The following is a 22288-nucleotide window of genomic DNA, read 5'->3' on the forward strand; positions in this document are numbered from 1 at the left end:
CGTCTGACTTTAATTTCTGAATCGCTGTAATCTTCTGTTTGTGGGCCACTGGCCTGAGAGGCTTTTTTATCCTGAGGCTCACCATGATTACTGGTGATAGGCAAGGAAGATAGAAGTTAGGTCGTGATGGAAATCAAACGTCCCCAACTGAGACAGGGGCCAGGAGCGAGCACCATGAATATGGAGGCCATAGGGGTACAGTCAGAGCTGCGGAATGGCCTAAACATACTGTAATTATGCCAATGCCATATCAGCTCCTTAAAGGCTTTGTGGAACATATATAAGTGGAGGCAGATTGTAGAGGGTGTGTAATTGTTATAGAGAAAATAGAGAATACTTTTTCAGGGGGCAGAATAGTGCAAACAATACGCCGCTGCTTTCTAACTCAGCCCAAGATTCTGTGCCAGTGCCTCAAACTGTTTTTACCACCACCATCAACACAACCCTAAATGGTGGAATTTCTTGTGGAAGAATGTGAATATCCCTCCAGCTCCACAATCTGTGCCAAGGCACGCTTAAGCTCTTCTGGTGGCTCGTAGTGGCCCAGAGCCCAGCTAAGACACTTACTACTGATGTTTCCTTCAATTTGGCTGCACCTCTTTCCAACCCTCGCTCACCTCAGCTCTTATCTCTTGCCACCCAGCTCTCCCTGTCTTGTGTGGCAAAACCAATTGAGAGGGAGCATATTTGTGTGTGTGCCTGTTTCTCTTACTTTACAGTAGGTTGGTGCAGGATGCATGTGTAAACAACCTGTGGGCGGGCATGAAAATGCGTAAGGTTGTGTAAGACTGTAAGTGTCTGTTCCTTGCAGAAAGCCCAACTCTGTTCACCTCCATAAGGGAGCCTTTCATTCCCAGCATACGGGAAGCAGTGAGGATAGCTCAGTAGAAATGTGGCCATTCACCCTCATGTTTATCTAAGACAGCATGTGATCTAGATGTTTCTGATTCCAGGGTTTTCTCTGTCCCCTATCAGGATGGTTTCCAAATGTGCATTTTCTGGATTAAATCTGGCTAAACTAGTATGGAGTTTTTTTATTTGAATGCATTGCCTCCTGATTTAGATTAAGGCTAGCTCTCAACATAAACTATAGCAGTCAGAATCACATCATTCAACATGTGCAATGAACATACAGCATTGTCATGCACAGGAAAAACAAGGTATACAAGGGGCAGACTGACTGCACTTGTAAATTCAGAAATATTTAATGCACAACAATGGATGGAGGGACTTATTTAACAGTATTACAAACAGCAGGCTTATTAATTTTCAGCACACCCTACATTAATCGCTCCCTAGACATTTTCTTCATATTCCTCTCTTTATTGTGCTCTACAAACATCACCGGACCTTTTGTCCTGAAGGCCAGCTCATTAGTAACTGGCAGAACCATTAACAGATTTAAGAATGAGTAGAGCAAAACGGTTGTTTAGATTTACCTTTGAGGTTCAGTGCAGCCCATAGACTAATGAACAACAAACACCACTATCCACATCCCTGAGAGCCCCAGTGATTTAAAAAAACAAAAACAAAAAAACGTAATTAAGCTTAAGGTGAAAGAGAAACACCAAGTGAATGAAAGATGTGTGCCAGATTCTGGTCGAGAAGTGGGTGAAGATAAAAAGATCAATGCAATGTTGTACATCTGTCATAATATTTCATTGCAACGTCAAACTTTTGATAAAGTTTATGTACAACAAAGGATTTTTAGTAACTTGGTTACTAAAAATCCTTTTGTTCATCATCAAAGTTTGTCATTTGTTCATCATTAATATGATTTGATTTGGTTTCAAAATTCCAATACCAAAAGCCATAATAAATTAATTGTTTTGTGTGTTTTTTTGGTTACATTTCCTTTTAGCCATCTTCTTGTTGTAAAGTCACTAATTTGTATGCATCACAAACAGCAGGAGCCAAATTTAGAACTTGTAAGTATCGCCTATCACATGTAGCACCTTAGAGGATTGCGGTTTATGCAGCACAAGACAACCTGCAGCATCAGTGACAGATTTTATACAGTATAACAAGACAAAAAGCTGCTTTTGTGCCTTTTCTTTTTTTCGTAATGCACAATTGGCCCAGTGCAGGTTGGATGAATACTTTCCCCCGTCTTTTCACTATGTCCGCAGACACATGGTGTCTCTATGACAAGTTTATTTAAAACTCTCCGGTTCCGTTTTCCAAGAAGTGAATGACTTTTTCAATCAAGGTTTTGTTGAGAAGGATTAGTAAAGGCATGATGGTGTTTTAAATAAAAAGCCTATTTTGTCAACGCTGTTACTGCTGTTGTAAGTGTGATGAAAACTGATGCTGTATGCATTTAGATGGACAGTTTTTCATGATGTTGGCAACGTGGCAGGCACCCACACTAATTGACTGTTGCTTCATTGCGTTTTGTTTTGGTCGTCTAAATTAGACCAGTGGGGTATTAGTGTGTTGTGTCTAGGCTTGCCAAGGACACATTTGATGGTGCTTGTCATAACTTCGAAGCTTTTTTAGTGTGATATTTTATTTATATAAAAATAAATATTCATTTCCTCAAGCAATTACATATGTATATACTATATATCTCTTCATAACAAGCATATCATAAAAACTATATAAAAACTAGCTAAAGCTAAACTATGTACTTACTTATCTAGAACTTTGTATTTCTTGTGGAACATAGGCTGATGGCAAAATGCCCTCTTTGGGCCGTTTCTCCAGCCGTTATTTATAACTTTAGGCCTGAATATAATATAATATATATATATATAATATAGTTTTTTTTCACGTGATCAAAATCAAGTAAAACCCTTTACAGAAATCAATCTTGTAAATCCTAAAACATCTGTTGTATAGCCTGCTGTGATACCTGACTTCTTGACTAAATCATCACAGTTCGTTGAGTTGGGTCACATAGTTGTTGAATGGTATTAAGTATTAGCAGGGATCGTGAGCATCTTTGCAATTAATGGAGCTGATTTTCTGAGTGCAACTGAGAGTTAGTACTTCTCTGTTCTGATCTAGTAACTGAAGTCTGAGAGTCCTGCAGTGTGTCAGGGAATCTATCAATCTTTATTCTGTGTGACTTGTTAACAATGCTGTATTTGTAGTGACAGACAGCTCTTTGTCTCTGCAGACAATGTCTGTGAGTGGTTTTACTGGAGCCCTTCATGTGATGATTTCCTGCACTGTGCTGTCGCGTCTTTAGCCCCCTTTGGAAACCCGGGGCCTGGAGGTTAAATCCAGGTTTGGTTTCATGTGATGTCAGTCTTGTCAGGACAACAGATCAGTAGAAATGTGTGCATACAGACAAATTGAGGACATTCAGTCGTGCCTTGCCCTCATTGGCAGAAGACCTCTCATCCTGTTGACAGACTCACAAAGTCAAGGTTTCTAATCAATTATGGTGCAATTCTACATTTAGTGATTTGTGCTGTAAGTTATTAGTCTGTACCATGGGGGCCATTGCTAATATTTAAATTTAACAGTTACCAGTTTAATGAAGCATTATAATAGGTTATGGCTGTGTGTGTGTATGTATGTAATGTCACTGTAATGAACAATGTCATATAAAGGTAAAGCTAAGAGCAGGTCCAACATTTTATTTTGTATAGAAAAACCAAATTAATTTATACATATGTTTTTAATTTCACTATTTGGAACTGCTGCTATCTTTTGGTTTGCCTTTAAATTAGAGTCTCCTTTTAAGTCATGTTGAATAAATAGCAGAGAGCATGCTGCTTTCACAAGGAAATTTCACAAAAGTGTTTGACCCATAGATACACTCTCTTTTTCACATTGACCCGAACAGTGAGTGGGAGCAGTAAAAGGACATCTTCTTGTTTCTATTTTAACACTCCCGGACAAGTATACTAGTCCTTGCATAATCAGATTCAGAAACTTAGAGCTTCACCTCTGTAACAGCATTTGTTGGCTATGAATTAGCCTACCATGTAAGTGACTAATGAATGTGTCAAATGAAGATTTGGAGCAAGGCTCCATTGAACACTGAAGGTATAGGCCCTTGCATGCCCGGCATCCCGTCTCAGACACCTGAGCTGTTCCTTATCATCGGCTGCATCACAAACACGGATGCTGTAGGACATACAACTCCCAAAGTGAACAGGCCTTCACTTCCAGGAATGTCGAGATAAGGTTCTCTGGAAAATTGTCCAGATGACGTGTTGTGTGTGTGTGTGTGTGTGTGTGTGTGTGTGTGTGTGTCTGTGTGTTTACTTTTGTGTCTATAAAGATGTTTTTATTAGCATGCAGCTAGGCCTCTGACTCCATCTAACTGACGTCCTGTGACACATTAGAGACGCGCTGCCAATGTTGACTGTGTCATTGACATTGACCTCCGCCCTCTCAGCTCATCAGCGTGTCTAAAGAGATCCCCAGGGGCCAGCAGATGAATTACAATTCTCTGACCTGTCATTATACATTTGAAAGCAGAAGTCTTAAAGGTTATTAAAAATAGTTAGTGAAATAAATATGGGTTACAGCTTCTGTGACCTCCGACCTCTCTGTCGGAGGTCAGTTTAAATAGAGTTTAAATTGCATTTCAATTTAGGTGATTAATAATAATAATAATAATAATAATAATAATACAATTAAATACTTTTTAATAACTGATTATGGCAGTTTTAGCAGGCTACCTTCTGATTAAATGTCCATATCCTTACAGCAGCTACAGCCTGTCTTGCATGCTAATGTGGTGTTTTGATTCTCGTGTTTTTGATTTGGCTGCATACCCGGAGTGCCTAAATGGAAGCCTGCAGGCATAGATTGTTCCTGCAGTAATGAATGTCCACTGTTTCTGTTCTTTCCTGATGTGACACAGTGTTGCCCTGGCTCCAGCATTCCTGTCTGGGAATGGTTGGGCCATGGTTTGAAAGACATTAAGAGTGTGTATCCATCTGGCAGACCAGGGGAATGCACCTGACTGGAATGTGGTGATCAGCCCCTCTGTACCGGCTTCTTGGATCTCTACACTGCGGTGCCTGGAGCTAGATCTTACTATAGAGGCTCAGGCTTACTGAAAGACTCATTGTGAAAATAGCAAATCTAATTCACAATTTCCAGATCTGTATAGTAACGAAGTAGAACTACTTGTGTGTGTGTGTGTGTGTGTGTGTGTGTGTGTGTGTGTGTGTGTGTGTGTGTGTGTGTGTGTGTGTGTGTGTGTGTGTGTGTGTGTGTGTGTGTGTGTGTGTGTGTGTGTGTGTGTGTGTGTGTGTGTGTGTGTGTGTGTGTGTGTGTGTGTGTGTGTGTGTGTGTTAGTTTTCATTACGGTTGCCTGTTCAGAAGTCAGAGACGATGTAAGTTTGTACTCTTTCTATTTAGCTGTTGTTGCAGCATATGAAGCTAGTCCTGAGTTGTTTCAGTCTGCAATGAGTACTGAATGTTAACCGTTTGACACTGTGATGTGAAGCTACGAGTTTATCTGTATGTTGCTAGCTTGCTAACTTTCCTGTACATCACACGTTACTAGCTAGTGTGTGATACGTTTTTTGGGGCTATAATCGTTACTGTGCTGGAGAGGATGTTCATTTTACTTGCACAGTGTGATAATTGTACATTTTATTTCAGTATTTGTTAATATTTGTTATTTTTAATAGAATATATTTAATATTTGTTAATTCCTTTGGCTACAGCCTTAGGCTAAACATTTGACATAATATAAACAATATGATATTCAAACTTTTGACTGCTTTCTTTAATAACTAAATAACACAATACTTGTACTTTTACTTTCAGTACTTGAGTAGTACATTTTAAAATAAACTACTTGCAATACTTAAGTACAAAAAATGTTGAATGCTTTAGTACTTCTACTTAAGTGTGGTGCTTAAAGAGCACTTCTACTTCTACTCAAGTCACTTTTTTGACAATAGCACTTGTACTTTTACTCAAGTATGGTCTCTAGTACTTAATACACGTCTGACAATTTCCTCCCATGTGTGACGGTAGTATTTCGTCTTATTTCCCTTGTCTCGAATCAGGCCCTGTAGGCATTCCAAGGTTACTTATGCTAGAAGGCCATAGATGACGTACATAAGTTTCCACTCATTGGCTGGATGTTGTCTTTTAGACAAATGGGAATTCAGATTTATTTAATGGTATAAAAGCCCAAAACCTGTCTCCACAAGTTTGTTTTGTCTCAGTCTGCAGCTCGACCTCTGTGCAGGAGGGAGTACATTTTCTCACAAGCAACCGTTGTTAGACATATACCCTACCTGTGTTTATATATACAGTAAAATGCTGTGTCATTAGGTGAATGACACTACAAGAAGGATAAGTAGGTTCCTTAAACATACCTCTCACTTTCTCATTCTTCCTCTCCAGGCATGGAACACGATGTGCAGGAGAAGTGGCAGCAGTAGCCAACAATGGGATCTGTGGAGTCGGTGTGGCCTACAATGCCAAGATTGGGGGTAAGGTCAAATATAAACGTGGATGATTGATTCGATCTCAAAGAGGCGAGTTTCATCTCAGTTTTCTTTTTGACTGCCAGAATAGTTAAAGTACTTGTTCTGCAGCGCCAGTGTTATCTGCAGTCCATTTCCCAGGCACAGCATGTCACTGAGTCTTTCTGAGCATCACCACAGTTGTGATGTGGATTGCCAATTCACCGTAACAGTATTGGTTTTCCATGGAGTGACAGTATTGAAAAAGCACAGTGGTATGCAGTTTCTGAAATGATTTGGTGCTTTAGCTTTGAGGGAATCTGTGTTAAATTGATGTAAAATGTACTGCTCTCGGCTTGTATACAAGTTAAACAAAAAATGGTTGATATAACTTACTTTTAATGTTATATCTACTGTAAATCGGTGCAGACAAAACATTATATATACCCTTCAATGCACAGTACAACATGTACTGGGTAGACTGCTAACTCAATGCATTTAAAGATATCTCGTTGTGCTAAAAAAAAAGTGGTGTCACTTCTTTAGTGACACCACTTTTTTTTTTTTAAAGCGCCCATATTATGCTCATTTTCAGGTTCATAACTGTATTTTAAGATTGTACCAGAATAGGTTTACATGGTTTAATTTTCAAAAAGCACCATATTTTTGTTGTACTGCACAGCTCTCTCTCACTGCTGCAGATCCTCTTTTCACCTGGTTTCTGTTTTAGCTACAGAGTGAGACCTCTTTTCATCTTCTTCTTCTGTACTATCTTTGATTGCACTCGCACATGCTCAGTAGCTTAGATGTAGAGCATGTCAGCTAGCTAACTCTAGAGACAGTAAAAGACAGGCTGTTTCTCCAACTTTGGTCAGTTACAAGGCAGGATTAGCTGGGAGACTTCTAAATGAGGGCACACATGTAAGTAGTTCTTTTGTAGATTATGGTGAACTTGTGTGTGTTGTAGCAGTGCTTTGCTATTGAGAACGACGTAGCATGCTAGCGTTAGCATTAGCGTTAGCATGCTAATGCTAACGGTTAGCATGCTAACGGTTGTGGTTAGCCAGCTCATTTCGGAGTCACAGTCCGAGGCCGATTTTGAACAGCTCACCAGGAGACTGAAGGCAGGACACATTCAGAAACTGTATCTCACTCAAAACAGCATGGATGGATTTTTTTCAAAGTTTGTATGTGTGTGGAAGCACCAGAGACACAAAAGAACACCCCAAATCCCAGAAAAAGTGATTTTTTCATAATATGGGCACTTTAAGATAATTTTTTGGGCATTTCAGGCCTTTAATTCCACAGGACAGATGAAGACATGAAAGGGGAGAGAGAAAGGGAATGACATGCAGCAAAGGGCTGCAGGTCGGAGTCGAACCCACAGCCGCTGCGTCTAGGAGTAAACCTCTATATATGTGTGCCTGCTCTACCAACTGAGCTAACCCCACCACGAAAACCCTTTTTTTTATAGGAAGGCAAAACGCCCACTGTTAGATTTGTTTTGAAGCCATGTCAGATGGGCTGAAGTCAGATCGTCAAAATACATTTGCCAGGGTCCCCGCCATGATGTCAGCTCCCGCTGCTCCTGAGAGACACATGCTTGATACTTGATTGTCACTCAAGCCAATGAAATGTCATCACCCAGTGTCTGTCACCCCAATTACAGTATGTGCATGCAGAGGGTTGGCAAACTTCACCTTCCCCTATTTTTATTCAAGCAGGTGTCCCCAGTGAAATAAAGACCAAATAAACATTTGTGTCTGTCGACAGAAAGTGAACCAGCATTTATCAAGCAAAATGCCAAAAATGTTCTGGCTTCTCAAGTGTGAGGATTTGCTGCTCTAGAAAATTGTAAATGACGTTTTTTACTGTTATCTACACTAGATTTTCTCAATGAACGATTTATCCATTAACCCAGAAATGAATGTCATATTCATTGATAATGAAATTAGTAGTTAGAGTGCAAATGGGTCTATGGAGGGAGAAAGAGATCTCAGCTGAACTAACAAGCCTGTTTACTTCATCATTCACTCACTTTGTACTTCTAATGTGCTACCTTGTTTTTCAGTAAGCTTACATTTCTGGTATCAAGGTGTGAATCTACTAAGCACATAGGGCATGGATGGAGAAGAAAACTCTTACAGCGGGCGTTTGGCCTTGTAAGGGTCGGACTTTGACTTCAGTGCCACAATTAATGGCACTATTAATGGAGAACATAATTAAAAAATGAAACCAACAGTTTAAAATTATTTGTCTGTCAGAGACAAAAAATGGAGTGTGTGAGAGTAGCAAAAAAACCAAACCCTGATGGGTTGTTTTGTTTCTGCCTACAGGGAGGGAGCAGTTTTTTTTTTCTGTTCCCATTCTTTAATAGAAGCTTTTTGATATTTAAAAAAACAACAAAGTAGATATGTTTTATTTTTATCATTGTAAACAAATTATTTTTTTCATTTCATGATCTTTTACTTCAACCTTTTCTCCCAGTATGATTCCAACGAGGCGGCACGGAGTTGTGAAAACCTTCCCGTGTTCCTTTCCATCAGTAGAACTCGAAGGCTGTGGACCTTAGCTAAAGCAAGAAAGAAATGCAACATTTTATTGCATATGAGATTAGTTTACGAACATTGTAAGAGTGATTTCTAATGTTTGAATCCTGTTTTTAGTTGTGGAACCATAATTTATGATTTAAAAACTTACTTCCAACATTTCCAAAATTTGTAATAATGTCTTGTAATCCAAAGCTAAATGTACTTGAGCTTTAATATCATCTGAGAGTTAATGAGCAACTCGTAATACTGTACGTTGCATTTACACACAAAAAAACTAATTGAACCTTGATGCATTTTCAACCCTGGTCTCTGGTTTCTCTGGTCTCCTCAGCGAATCACATTGCCCCCTCACAAAAGTGAAGGCTGCCATGGAAACACTAGCAGTCCAGTGCTTGTTTGATGCTTTTGGAAGACTTCAAAGAGCCAGTCGTTGGTTACTCTAACCCATATCGAGCAGCATGAAGTAACCTGAGCTGCAGTGCATCAAAGGGGGAAATTAGTTTGTTTTTTAGGTGTCTTTTTCTCACCTCTCTCTCTCTCTCTCTCTCTCTCTCTCTCTCTCTCTCTCTCTCTCTCTCTCTCTCTCTCTCTGGAGGAACGTTAGGACAGCCACCTCACTCTCTTTATGCCTTTCCTCCACCGTTGTGTGTGTGTTTATGTTTTATCTCTGGTATAGCACTTCAATAATGATCACTGAGCTCAATGAACATTGGCTGAGTTGTTAACTAATTAAAGTCTGATTCAATTTGCACTCAGGCAGTTACATCAATTTCATCCAGACACATAGAGGAAGACAACTAATGTTGTCTTTCATCTTTTTATCTGAATTTTCTGTCTCATAAGTCTGCTGCACACTTGAGCAGGCAGTTCACCCACATTGCAATTGCTTTAGCTCCATTTCAGTTTTTTTCAAACCAGCTCAAGCACCAAAGCAAATCAATAGAGATGGTGTTGATTTACATGGTGTGGTCCATAAGAACGTCACAGGGGATGCACAAATAACGAACACCAGCAGCATGTGCTGCACCGTACAAATGCACACAATGTACAGCTTTGCAAACAATCATGTATGCACATCAAACATCACCACGGCAGCATTGCTTTGTCCCTACACATGCCAAACCGAGCTGAACATGAGCAAACAGTCAGGTACAACTACAGCGCTAATACACCATGAACTAAGACGTTGAGCCGCAGACTAGAGGAACAGTATCCTGCAAGATTGTCATCACTTGCAACATTTTTGTTGCATGTTTCAGTGGTTGTGGTAAAAGAACTACACAGATTTAGCATTGCGCTCTTATAACGTTGTTGCATACATAATGGACATTTATAAAAATAAAAAAATTGTCAAAATTTGATGCAAGAGATTCAGAGATATCGTCTTTTTTTATTCCGCACTTTATTCTTTCTTGTCAAAACCTGGCACCTACGTTACCCAAAGTGCCACTCAACCATTCGGTTGGAGATATGGGTGTGTTGGTTATGTAGCCTCGAGCTGCTAGCCATTTGCCTCACATCACTTTGGTTCTATGTTTATTAGGTATTCAATTTCATATAAACTATTACTTACTAAATTATGTGTATGTGTGTGTGTAAGAAAAGCTTTCTGTTTTGTCATGTGGTGTGCATCTGTACTAAGAAAAGCTTTCTGTTTTGTCATGTGGTGTGCATCTGTATGTGTTGTGTGCATTTGTGAACGTGGATGCAGGTGTGCGTATGCTGGATGGCGAGGTGACTGACATGGTGGAGGCCCAGTCCCTCAGTCTGAATCCCCAACACATCGACATCTACAGCGCCAGCTGGGGCCCAGAGGATGATGGCAAAACTGTCGACGGACCTGCCAAACTCGCCAAAGAAGCTTTTCTGCGTGGAGTTACAGAGGTGTGTGTGCGTTTGTGTTTGAGTGTTTGTGTGAGACAGAAATTATTTACTGCCTGTGCGTGGCTTCCTTTCAGCAGTCAGTAATTGAACTATTCAAGCATGAGAGAACACAAGCGGAAAGAACAAAGCAATTTTTGACCCTGACTATTATGAATAGAAGGGAATGTCCTCTAAAAGCCACCAGGGAGGGAAATCTTGGAAAATGAATAGAAGCAGCACTGACATAAATTAAGTATGAAAAGTTTTTCTTTGAATATTTATTGTTAGTTGAAGGGCACTTCTTAAACTGCCAGCTCATCTTTTATCTTTCAGCTCTTTCTGTCTGTTGCCATGTGGTCTCTTCAAGATTGAATAAAAAAATATATATATATTTATAATAATCAAGATTTTTTTGTTGTTGAAATTTTAATCAAACCGTTACTGGAGCTTTGAATTACTTGACAAGCATTTCTAATCAAAGGCTTCCAAACAGAGATTTTAACGGGAGTAATTAAAAAAAAATAGTCTGTCAGCATTTAACAACATGGCAATCTGAATATTAACTAAAAAGAAACTAACGCTATCATGTAACCAGTCCTGTTGATGATGGCAGCACTTGTTTAAATGTATCACGTATCAGATATGTACTGTAAAATGAACAAGTCAACAGATTAATAAGCATACAGATCACACCCCAGGCTCTTGCACTCCATGAATACACACATCCATCCAGCTTACACTGACTCTTGTTATAGAGCAATAGGATTCAAGACATGTTCCATAAAGCTGATTGGAACCACTGACACTGACTACTAAGATAATTGCCACAGTGACTGCCGTCAGATGGTGGTGTGGGTGGTGCATAGCTGGGTTTGATCAATGCCGAGAGAGATGGTTCCACTCAATACAATAAAGCGTCTCTTAGATGAAAATTATTTCACTTCAAAGGCTGAGAGGTTGGATGATTTATCACAATGAGCTGTTGTCATAAAGTGCCTTTTTGTTTTGCATTGCTGTCATGCGATATTTAGCTCTTTTTAATTTACTGAATGACCACCCCGGCCTCTGTGATGTACAGTATGCTGCGTTTTTTTAATAGGCCCTTTTTCAAATGAGCCCTGCAATGAATTTGCCCTCCTATAATTGGAATTCCTATTAAAAATTGAATGGGATTTTGTTATTTTCTGGTTCGTGGTGGTCCAAGGCATGAATGAATGAATGAATGAATGAATGGATGGATGAATGAATGGATGAAAGGGTCTGTGGTCATTTTTTTTTCTTCTTCTTTCTTTTCGGTTTGTCTGAATGTACTGTATGATCTCCAGGGCCGTAGTGGTTTGGGCTCCATCTTTGTGTGGGCTTCTGGGAACGGAGGGAGGGAGAAGGACAGCTGTAACTGCGACGGCTACACCAACAGCATCTACACCCTGTCCATCAGCAGCTCCACCCAGAACGGCAACGTCCCCTGGTACAGCGAGGCTTGTTCCTCCACCCTCGCCACCACCTACAGCTCGGGGAACCTCAACGAGAAACAGATAGTGAGTTGTGTCTTTCCATCATTCTCTTCCTCTCCTTGTGTCCCTCACATTATCTGAGAATCTGCTTCCACGTCTGTGGTAATAAAGGTAGGATATTTATTTCCAAGGTGAAGTTTACTTGATCCACAGCTTCCTTATAGCTTCTGCAATGTTTGAATGACAAACAAACACTTATCCAGGCTGCATCCTGGATAAGGTCAGGGTTAACTGTTACTCTAAATGACATGTAGGTGTAAATGTGAGCATGAATGGTTGTCTGTCTCTCATATGTGAGCCCTGTGATAGTCTGGCGACCTGTCCAGGGTGTACCACGCCTCTCGTCCAGTGTCAGCTGGGATCGGCTTTTAGCTCCCTCGCGACCCTGAATAGGTTAAGCAGTTACAGATAATGGATGATTAATTGATTATCAAAATAGCTGCAGATTAGTTTTTATGTAATATGTGATTAGTTGAGTAATTGTTTAAGCTCCATACACACAACACCTTCTGCAGCTTTATTCTGAACCTGCTGTCTGAACCACAGCATGACTTTTTCATTTCTTCTTCTCCATCCATTCAGTCTTGGACCATTAAAACTATTATGAATAGTGTACGGCTGAAACTCCGCCTGACAATCTGTTGCTGCTTAATATTCTTGTCACAAACACAAAATCACACGCACACGTTCAGCCTTTCTTTCTCTAGCATACAGTCTAGCAGCCAGGCCAACTGGACAGACAGCTTATGGCATCTCCCTGACATGTGGCTGGTCCCTTAATGCCTCATTTAATTGTGCTGTCACTCTCATGAACGCGGGAATGAAGAGATGTAGTAGAGAAGAGAGGGTGGGACCTCTCGGGTTATGCAGGAGTGAATATCTTAATGTCTGTTGAGGGATTTTTTTTTCACTTATATTATCCTTCTCTTTCGATTTAAGCTAAGGGGAATATGGGACGCTCCTGAATGCATAATTGAAACAAGTCAGTTCTGCCAGTGCATTCATTATTCAGTTTAGTCCGTTAAAAGATCAGTTTTTTGGAGCATTGGTCAGCACATAGAGCAGATTTTTGATTCTGACTGCTTTTGTATTCTTATTCAGTTACATAGATTGACCTCCCCTTTACCATTCTATCGTGGGTGACTGGGGGCGTTTTGTGAAGCAGTGTTTTGTAACCTTTATCCTTCTCGAGATCTCAAGTACAAACATGCTGGTTCTGCACTGCCTTGCTTTGTATTCATGCAGCTGCAGAAATTCACTCCTTGCAGCTGCCCAGTTCAACCACAGCCATCTGCTGTCGGCCATCAAGGAGATTTTCTATTGAAGCATTTGACCTTAAGAGTCTTGCTCAAAGACACCTGACTGGTAGTAGTTGAGAGAGGGTGAGCATAATTTATACGATTTCCCTGCTTTGATTTTCCAGTGGGTCCAGGAAGCTGTGCTGAGGACTTTTTTGCTTTTGAGTTCCCGCTTCTTTAATTGTTTCTGCCTCCAGCAAATAAGTATGATATAGTAAGAGAGGACGTGATGGAAAATAAGGTTTTTTGCTTGCTTGACGCAAATTCCAAGTTATCAGGTGACAAGATTTTAAATATCTTGTCAATATATTTTTTAAAGTGAAGGCACAAGAGCAGTTTTGGTAAAGTTCAGGATTTGTTATACTGTGTGAGGACAGAGTTGTAAAACTGAATTGGAAGAATAATTTTCCTAATAAATTTCCAAGTTTTTGTTGGAGCTGTCTATTTCAGCTTTACCGTGTTCCTCTTCCGTAGGTGACGACAGATCTCAAATCAAAATGCACAGACTCTCACACAGGCACGTCTGCCTCCGCTCCGCTGGCTGCTGGGATCATCGCTCTTGCCCTTGAGGCCAAGTAAGTGCTGATCCCCATTTTTCAGAGTTTTACCAAGCCTTGCACTTCTCTTCATCTTTACAGCCTTATTCTAACCTTAACCATCTGCATATTTCCCTGACTTTTGTTGATTAAAACAATTTGAATACTATAAAAAAGCAAAGTGTTAAAAATATAATTTGTATAGAACAAACTCTTGATTAGTCTGTGCTGTAATTATTCTAGAGTTTAGAACCTGCGTGTACTTTAAAATATTCAGAAAGCTAAATTAGTTTGAAGGAATGCCCCAAACTTGTTTTAAATTGGTTGTTTAGTGGCAACAGGTAAAATAATTTTCTGTTTTTTTAGCACAGACTAGCATGTTAATGCATCAATTCTGCTTGATTGTCCCATTTTATGAACTACTTTTTAACCCCTCTGCCTAACAAACTTTTACAGTGCATTTACAAAAACGGCGCTAATCATTCTTATCCAGTCACGCAGCACTAATGGAGGGACAAACAGTCCTGAAAGGGACTAATTAGTCTTGTGGAAAAACAGAGTGAGGTGATAGAAAAGAATTGCAATGAGGAACAGATGAGAAAGTGATTGAGCAAAGTTACTAATCCACAATACGAATTACACATTTAAAGTTTTTGTCCATTCAAACCTGGGAGCTGCTGTTTGACCTGTTGAGTGCCTAAAGCCAGTCTTATTGTGTGTGTGTGTGTGTGTGTGTGTGTGTTCCAGTAAAAACCTGACTTGGAGGGACATGCAACATCTGGTTGTACGAACTTCTCACCCTGCACACCTGCTCACCAACGACTGGAGAACCAATGGAGTTGGGCGCAAAGGTACAGCAACTCCTTCAAAGTTCTTTTCTGCCCTCTGCAGTTTGCAGATGTCTTTGAGGCTCATTAACTCGTTATGCATCTATTAAACCACATTATAATGAGATGCAAAGCCCTGGAATTGGTTGTGCGAAAGCTTAAAATGGGATACACACTGTAGCTCGTCTATGACGTTGGAGCTGGGAGAGGATGCTGCTCTCAGCAGGCCAACATTCATGTGTCTGTTTCCTTTTTCTCTCTTGGTCTCTGCAGTTAGCCATTCATATGGATATGGTCTACTTGATGCCAGTGCAATTGTTGCGCTGGCAGAAACGTGGACCAGTGTGAGGCCACAGCGGAAATGTGTGATCACCATGGTCTTTGAGCCAAGGTTAGTACACTACACACGCACACACAGCTCTCAGAATTTATCTCAACACCCTGATTACAAGTGTCTACACATATTACAGCTGCCAAATAAAATCTAGTTCAAACTAATGAGAAGTAACTGGTAAGTTGTTTGAATTAATTTAAATGCAACTCACACCACCTAAACCGAAACAACATTTTAGTATTAATGTTCTGTTCATTCAAAGGTGCCTCCGCTGCCTCACTTGAGTGGCAAGCCAACGTTATTGTAAGGCAGTTGTATTTTACAAACTCAGCAAACGGTCTTACCGTTACTCACAATGTTTTCATCTGTGTCAAAACGAAAATCTTTACTCACTTTACTTCGCAGATGGTTGGTGTAATGATTATCTGCTCAGCACAGCTAGCTGGTTTTCTCCGTTTTGTGTTAGCAAAGAAAACAGGGTTTACTGAAAAAGCAGCCGGGCAGTCACTGGATCATTGCAGGTCGAATATAAAAACTTTTGCACATTCAAACAGCAGTTTGTATTTTGAATAAAGTGTCAGCCCTAACATACAGTATATAATTAATATCTTTACTTATTTTACACACGCAGCAATTTGCTCTCCACGTGGAGTACTAGTTAGCATTTAAAAGCAGCTGTTTAAAGCCATCTCTGGCTCTGGAGGAAGCTTTTTTAACAGGAGTGTCCTGGCTAAGATAGCAGTGGCACATAGAGCACAGAGGTAAATAACCATGTGATAAAACAGATAAAACATGAAGGGATGAATGATTGAGTGATTGGAGAAATAATTGCATACTGATACAATAATAGTAGTCAATATACCATTACAATAAATAGCAGAACAGATACACAATAAATACATTGTTATATACATTGTCTTGACGTAAACTTGGGATTCATCATTATGATGAGATAAACCTGGATGTTTGAGCCACGGTGAGCGATAAGAGACATTGATATTAAACTGGTCCGTAACAGAATGCAGGTGTAGGAGATGCTCCTGTATAACTGAGCCGTCATGCTTTGCTGCAGTGACACGTTGTGTCTTTATCTGCAGCTTGGCCCATTGAAATGCTCCGTGTGTTTGTGTGCCCCAGGCGCTCGGCTTGAGAGGGAGCATTTAAAAGAGAAATAATAATTTGTCAATTCATGTGTTGCTTTCGCTGTTAAGACTATATTTCTCCTCAGCCATTTAATTCCTTCCTTTCCTGGTGTCACAGTCTAAACGCAGCCTGACATCTCCTCTTCATTATGCGCTCCCTGTCACTTTCCTCGCCCGGTTCGAGGTTTGTCTCTCTTTAACTGTTGTCTCTTTTACGGCTATGAGGTGCTCAGAGCAGATGGTTCGAGCGTCTGGGAGCAGCAGTCAAGGCAGGTTATTCAATTTACATTTTAGGTGTTTAGCTGGCTCACTTATCCAGAGTGTCTTGAAATATGTCGGCAGGTAGGGGTTCAGTGTCTCTCTCACTGTCCATTATATCCAGTGATTACATCTAACAGAATCATGACAGTATGATCAAAAAGAACACATTTCCTGGGAAAACTACAGTACTACATACTGTGTAACAGTTAAATGTTATTCTGTGTGTAGAAATGTTTTTATGGTTTTCAGAGTGACTGGAGTTTGCAGATCACGGATTTTTTTGTTGTTGGTTGGCCTAACATTTGGAAAATGGATTGTTCCTTAAAGCATAAAGTCATTGCAGGAAAGCTCCTGTAAATGTGTATGTGTCTAACCAAATATGTGAGTAAACAGGTTTTGTTTCAAATAGCTATCAGAGAGATTTCTTGTCTATTGTTTCAACATTGAATGTGACCGACACCCAGATGTGTGCGCACACTATGTTCTGAAAGAGGATTTGGCTTGATGCAAATCAGCACCAGGACTACAACATTTTGTATAACTGCATACTGAAGTTGACTGAAATGAGACAAAGCTTTTCAAAAAGTGATCTATGATTTAGAAACACTGAACCACCCAATGGATGGCAATTCTTCAGGTTTGGTTGCCTCCCAGAATATTTTGTGTTTTATGAAAAGCTTTATAAACACTGGATTAAAATACACATTTGTGTCTGCTCAGGATTATTGCTGTAAACAGATTTAATTTCAAAATCATTTAATAGAGGATTTCCAATTGATAAGTGATAAGTATGGTATTGGTAGATTTTTCATAATGCATTGGACCAGATCTGCCGTGAGCTGCTAAAAGCCGAGGGGGGGTGCGGTATAAAAATTCTTTTATACTGATAAAAAGAGCCAAACTTGATCATTTGCTCTCATTTACTCATTGATTTTTCATGGTTTGTAGGTTTATAGCATATACCTCCTTTTATCTTTCTGTGTGTATGTGCTTGTAAAAAACAGATGCCATGCCTGCGACAGCACCACAAATTTTGCTTCTCCCAGATCTTAAATCCCAGACTGCATTGGGCAAATGGCAATGATAAACAAAGTTCAGAAGCCATTTGTATAAATTTCCATTTTCTTCTCTCGTGTTTTCTGACTCCACCTAGATGCCCCACAAAATACCCCAAACATGCAAATGTTGAAGTGCTGCATTGCTACCAATTTGCATCACAACAATAATGTGGCCAGTCACTGTATGACTCGTTGGCGTCTAATGTAGAAAAGTGGTGTAAATTAGCCTTTTGGACTATTCCCATATCAGGCGTTTATGGAGTCCTTTAATGCACTCTTTATCCAACTGAACCTAGAGGGACTGTGTCCTAAAACAGCGTCTCAGTTCAGTGATCACACCACCTTGTGTCAGTAAAACCCTGAGTCTTCTTCCTCCTCAGAATTGTTGTGGATGTGTGTATCTCCTAAGCGAGGGAGTTAAAAGAGGCGGCTGCTTTACTTCCATAGAGGACCTTGGTGCTACAGGTTGTGAGAAACTAATCCTGTTCAAGGCCACAAGCTCTTCACCCTCTGCAGGCTTTCACTCTGGCCGCGAGCCAAATGTCACACTCACCCAGTTATCTGGAGTGTAGCTTATCCCAAGTTCAGAACGAGCCAGTAATGATCTCAGCAGCAAACAACCTACAACTAATACCCACCGCTGTGTCCATGTGTCTTCTTTGTGTCGTTTCTCATGTTTGACAGAAACATTGGCAGCCATTTGTTGATTAACAAGACTGTGGATGCCTGCATCGGGACAGACAGCTACGTGACTTCATTAGAGCACGTCCAGGCGCGGCTCACCCTGTCCTACAACCGCAGAGGAAACCTGGCAATCCACCTCATTAGTCCTGCCGGCACACGCTCCACTCTGCTCCACCCCAGGTACAAGCACTCAAGTACGCTTACGCACAGACAATACAGTACAAGTTGGTAAACACAAACTGTTTACACTCCTTGCTTGTGGTTTTCCTGCAGGCCTCATGACTACTCATCAGAGGGTTTTAACGACTGGGCTTTCATGACCACCCACTCCTGGGACGAGAACCCCACCGGGGCGTGGACACTGGAGATTGAGAACGTGGCTGGTGCCAGTGACTATGGTAAAGCGTCTTTGTTGTTGAGAGATTCAAGAATGGAACATTTTGGGTGGATTTGTCTGCATGTTTGTGTTCGTATCTGGAATTTGTTGCTGTCCAAGTTTATGTCTTGAATGTCTTTTGGCCATATTTGATATAGGGTTATTTTCATTATTGATTACATTTGTTGAATTCTTTCCAGATTAATTGGCTAATTTTTTTTTTTTTTTTTTTTTTTCAGTAAAATGTCTCAAAATAGTAAAAATATGCCCATTACAATCTCAAATACACATCTTCATATAACTTTTTTGCTGTTTGGTTCTGATCTGATCAACAATCTGAAAGATATTTAAATTAAAATGATATTGAACAAGGAAAAGCAGTAAATCCTCACTACTTGATAAATGACTTGAATAATTAAAAAAACTTTAAATTTTATTAATCAAGAGTGCAACATAAAGAAACAACAAATTTGAAAAAAAGAAGCAGTAGTTAGAACAAGACAGGCAAAATTAATGGCAATAATATGTTGAAAACTGGAAAAATAACTTTCAATAGGACAAATTTTTCTAATCTTAACTTCAGCAGTGTTTTTCTTTTGGCATTCTTGCCTTTATTTGATAGTGACATCAGAGATACAGGAAACACGGGGGAAGCGAGGCAACAAGCGGATTTATACAAGCGGCGTTGCGGTCACGTGTTGCTAGGCCACGAGGGTGGCATGGAATGACCTTACATGAATGTTAATCAACACGCGCATTAATCTGTTGAGTCTAGAGTTCAGCTCAATGGTTAAGGATTCAGTGCCAGGAGATCAAGTGGCTCCTGTATCCAAAGTGCCTGTGCATTTGTTCTCTTTATAGGAACTGTGAAGCTAACTTTGTACAGCTCTGCAGCAATCAGTTGTTGTTTTTTTATAGCAGGGAGCACGATAAAGCAGTGAAGTGAATACTTCACTCTTTCTGTTTGCGCTTGTATCATCCACCCACAACAGTCTGCATCTGGACTTATCGTGTCCACCCACAACATGGTATTCAGAAATCAAGAAAACCCCAGAAAACAGATTAGGGATGCACCGATCCGACTTTTTCAGTCCCGATATCCGATACCGTTGCTGAATTAATAATAAACTGTATACCTTCCACCTTGTACCTTCCTTCCACCATGTGGAAGAGACTAAAGGCACCAGACTTTCCTAACTAAACATTACTTTCTTAACTAAGACAAAATAACATAGGTGTAATGTATTGAATTCTTATTTATTTGTTATTTAAAAAACAATTCTGCTTTCAAATCGAAAATATAATGTAATCAAACTTCTTAAAATAAATTTAAATGAATAACAATAATGGGCCTTCAATAATGGGCCACCTTTTATATAGGTTTGTAATGGCTTATTCTACTGTCAGGATTACATAGAATATCACAAAAAGATGTTAATGTCATCATGTTTACTAAAAGCTTTGATTACTAAAGGGTTTGGCTCCACGACATAATACAATAACTTTATATGAAGATGAATCCATGAAACAGTTACAGAAGCTAAACTAACTTGTGCAAACTGTAGCAAATTAGTAAAATAAACTCAAATTGAATGAATAGCCTACACATACAAACAACTTTAACGTTGTTTCCCTTTCAAAACAAAATAGTTGTAAGCTAGTTGTATAAACACTAGTTAGGTTGTTGTAGTGTGGTTGTAGTGGGTGACTGAATGTAGCTCCGCTGTCAGCCTCCTTCGCTGTTTGAATAATGTTAGTAGGTTGGCGGAGGCAAGACATCTTAAATCCAGTGTTTTAATCATTGCTCTGAACCCGTCTTTCTCAACGGTCTGTAGCAGGACCGTAGGTGGATTGCGTTCATAATGTTGCTCCGCTGCATGCTTGAAGTGACATGTCTTTAACGTTAGCACGGTAACGTTAGCACGGCCGGGTAATGTTAGAGCAATGGGCAACAACAGTGGCTAAATTATGTCAGATTTTTTAGAAACACAAAAACTTCGGAACAACAGACGACTCCTCTCTTGAGCACATGTTGTTCTGGTGTATCTCCGGTCTTTCTTCATCCTCTAGCTAACTTTCTTCTCGGTTCTTGAATGTGCAGTAGCGACCGGAGCCTCTCCCAGTTTAACCCTTGTGTACATAATCCTTGTGTTGTCCTTCGGGTCACTGGGACCCGAAGGACAACACAAGGATTATGTACTTCCGTTTACTTTGTTGAGAATTGCTCTCTAAAACCGGTTTCTTTTAAAGTAAGTAAGTAAAGTTTATTTCTAGAACACATTTAAACACAGTTTAAGCTGACCAAAATGCTGTACAAACAAGAACTAAGGTGCTGTATTAACCCTTGTTTAGAGAGCAATTCTCAACAAAGTAAATGGAAGTACATAATCCTTGTGTTGTCCTTCGGGTCACTGGGACCCGAAGGACAACACAAGGGTTAAAAGACTGTTATGCTACCTTGCTAGCTAGGCTAGCAGCTATAATGTTACCCAGCATGCCGTTGGGCGGTGTACATTTGTAATTGTAAAATGATTAGTGTTAAAAACTGTTTAAGTCACAAATTGTTATATGCTATGGTGTTTTATCCTCTTAAAGAGAGTTAGTTGTGGGTTATTAATTTTTGTGTTATAAAGTTACTACCGTACCATGAGTGAGAAGGGTACGCAGTTAACAGTGGTCCCGGTGCTGCGACATAGGAAAAAATAAATAAATAACTGGATCGGCCCATGGATCTGTACATTTTTCCGATCCCCGATCCAGCTATTTTGTCAATATCGGGGCCGATATCCGATCCCAATATCCGATCGGTGCACCTCTAAAACAGATCTAGATAGACGCCTCACACCTCCCTCCTTAGCAGGAGGTGATTTGAACCTCTCATAAGTCCCCACACTTGAATGATTCTTAAGAGATGTGCTCTTTATAACTCGTATTAGGCACACAGTGAAATCATGCGGTCTTTAAATTGCGGCTCATTTCAAGGAGTCATTTCCTGTCACTTTATGCAGATATCCAAGAGACTGCAATGAGAAGAAGATATATTTGCGAAATCCACCCTAGAGAGTGCCAGAGCTTTACTGTTTTTGTCAGGCCTACTTTGTCTCCCGGTTAATTTCAGTTTTTTTATCTCCTCTATCTCTCCACTCAGGCACTCTGACCCAGTTCACCCTGGTGTTGTATGGCACCGGCTCAGCATCTTCCAGCTCCTCTGACAAGGCTCAGGCTGGCAGTGACAACTGTAAGACCTTGGACCTGAGGCAGATATGCATAGGTAAGACTGGTATCTCTTGTCCCCAGTTTGTTCTTCACATAAAGTCACTGTCACAACAGCTGGGGGGGGGGGGAGGGTAATTACTTAGTCATGATGAGATGTGACATGTGAAGTAGCCGGGATATTGAGAGGTCAACAGGATAAAATATTATCCCATGTGTGCTCAGCTGCCTCCCTTTG

General features: G+C 40.1%; 1 protein-coding gene across 2 annotated transcripts in view; it reads left to right on the forward strand.

Moving 5' to 3' along the window:
• The window catches only part of furina (furin (paired basic amino acid cleaving enzyme) a), an 81743-nt gene that overhangs the window by 53480 nt on the left and 5975 nt on the right, over positions 1 to 22288 (forward strand). For both annotated transcript variants that reach the window (XM_039795018.1, XM_039795019.1), the window contains exons 7-15: positions 6331 to 6419; positions 10656 to 10828; positions 12133 to 12345; positions 14094 to 14194; positions 14903 to 15006; positions 15256 to 15373; positions 18462 to 18641; positions 18735 to 18859; positions 21986 to 22108. In XM_039795018.1, the coding sequence (XP_039650952.1) occupies positions 6331 to 6419; positions 10656 to 10828; positions 12133 to 12345; positions 14094 to 14194; positions 14903 to 15006; positions 15256 to 15373; positions 18462 to 18641; positions 18735 to 18859; positions 21986 to 22108 (1226 nt within the window). The remainder of the gene's footprint in view (positions 1 to 6330; positions 6420 to 10655; positions 10829 to 12132; positions 12346 to 14093; positions 14195 to 14902; positions 15007 to 15255; positions 15374 to 18461; positions 18642 to 18734; positions 18860 to 21985; positions 22109 to 22288) is intronic.

This window comes from Perca fluviatilis, chromosome 3 (genome assembly GCF_010015445.1).
Source record: "Perca fluviatilis chromosome 3, GENO_Pfluv_1.0, whole genome shotgun sequence".
NCBI lineage: Eukaryota > Metazoa > Chordata > Actinopteri > Perciformes > Percidae > Perca > Perca fluviatilis.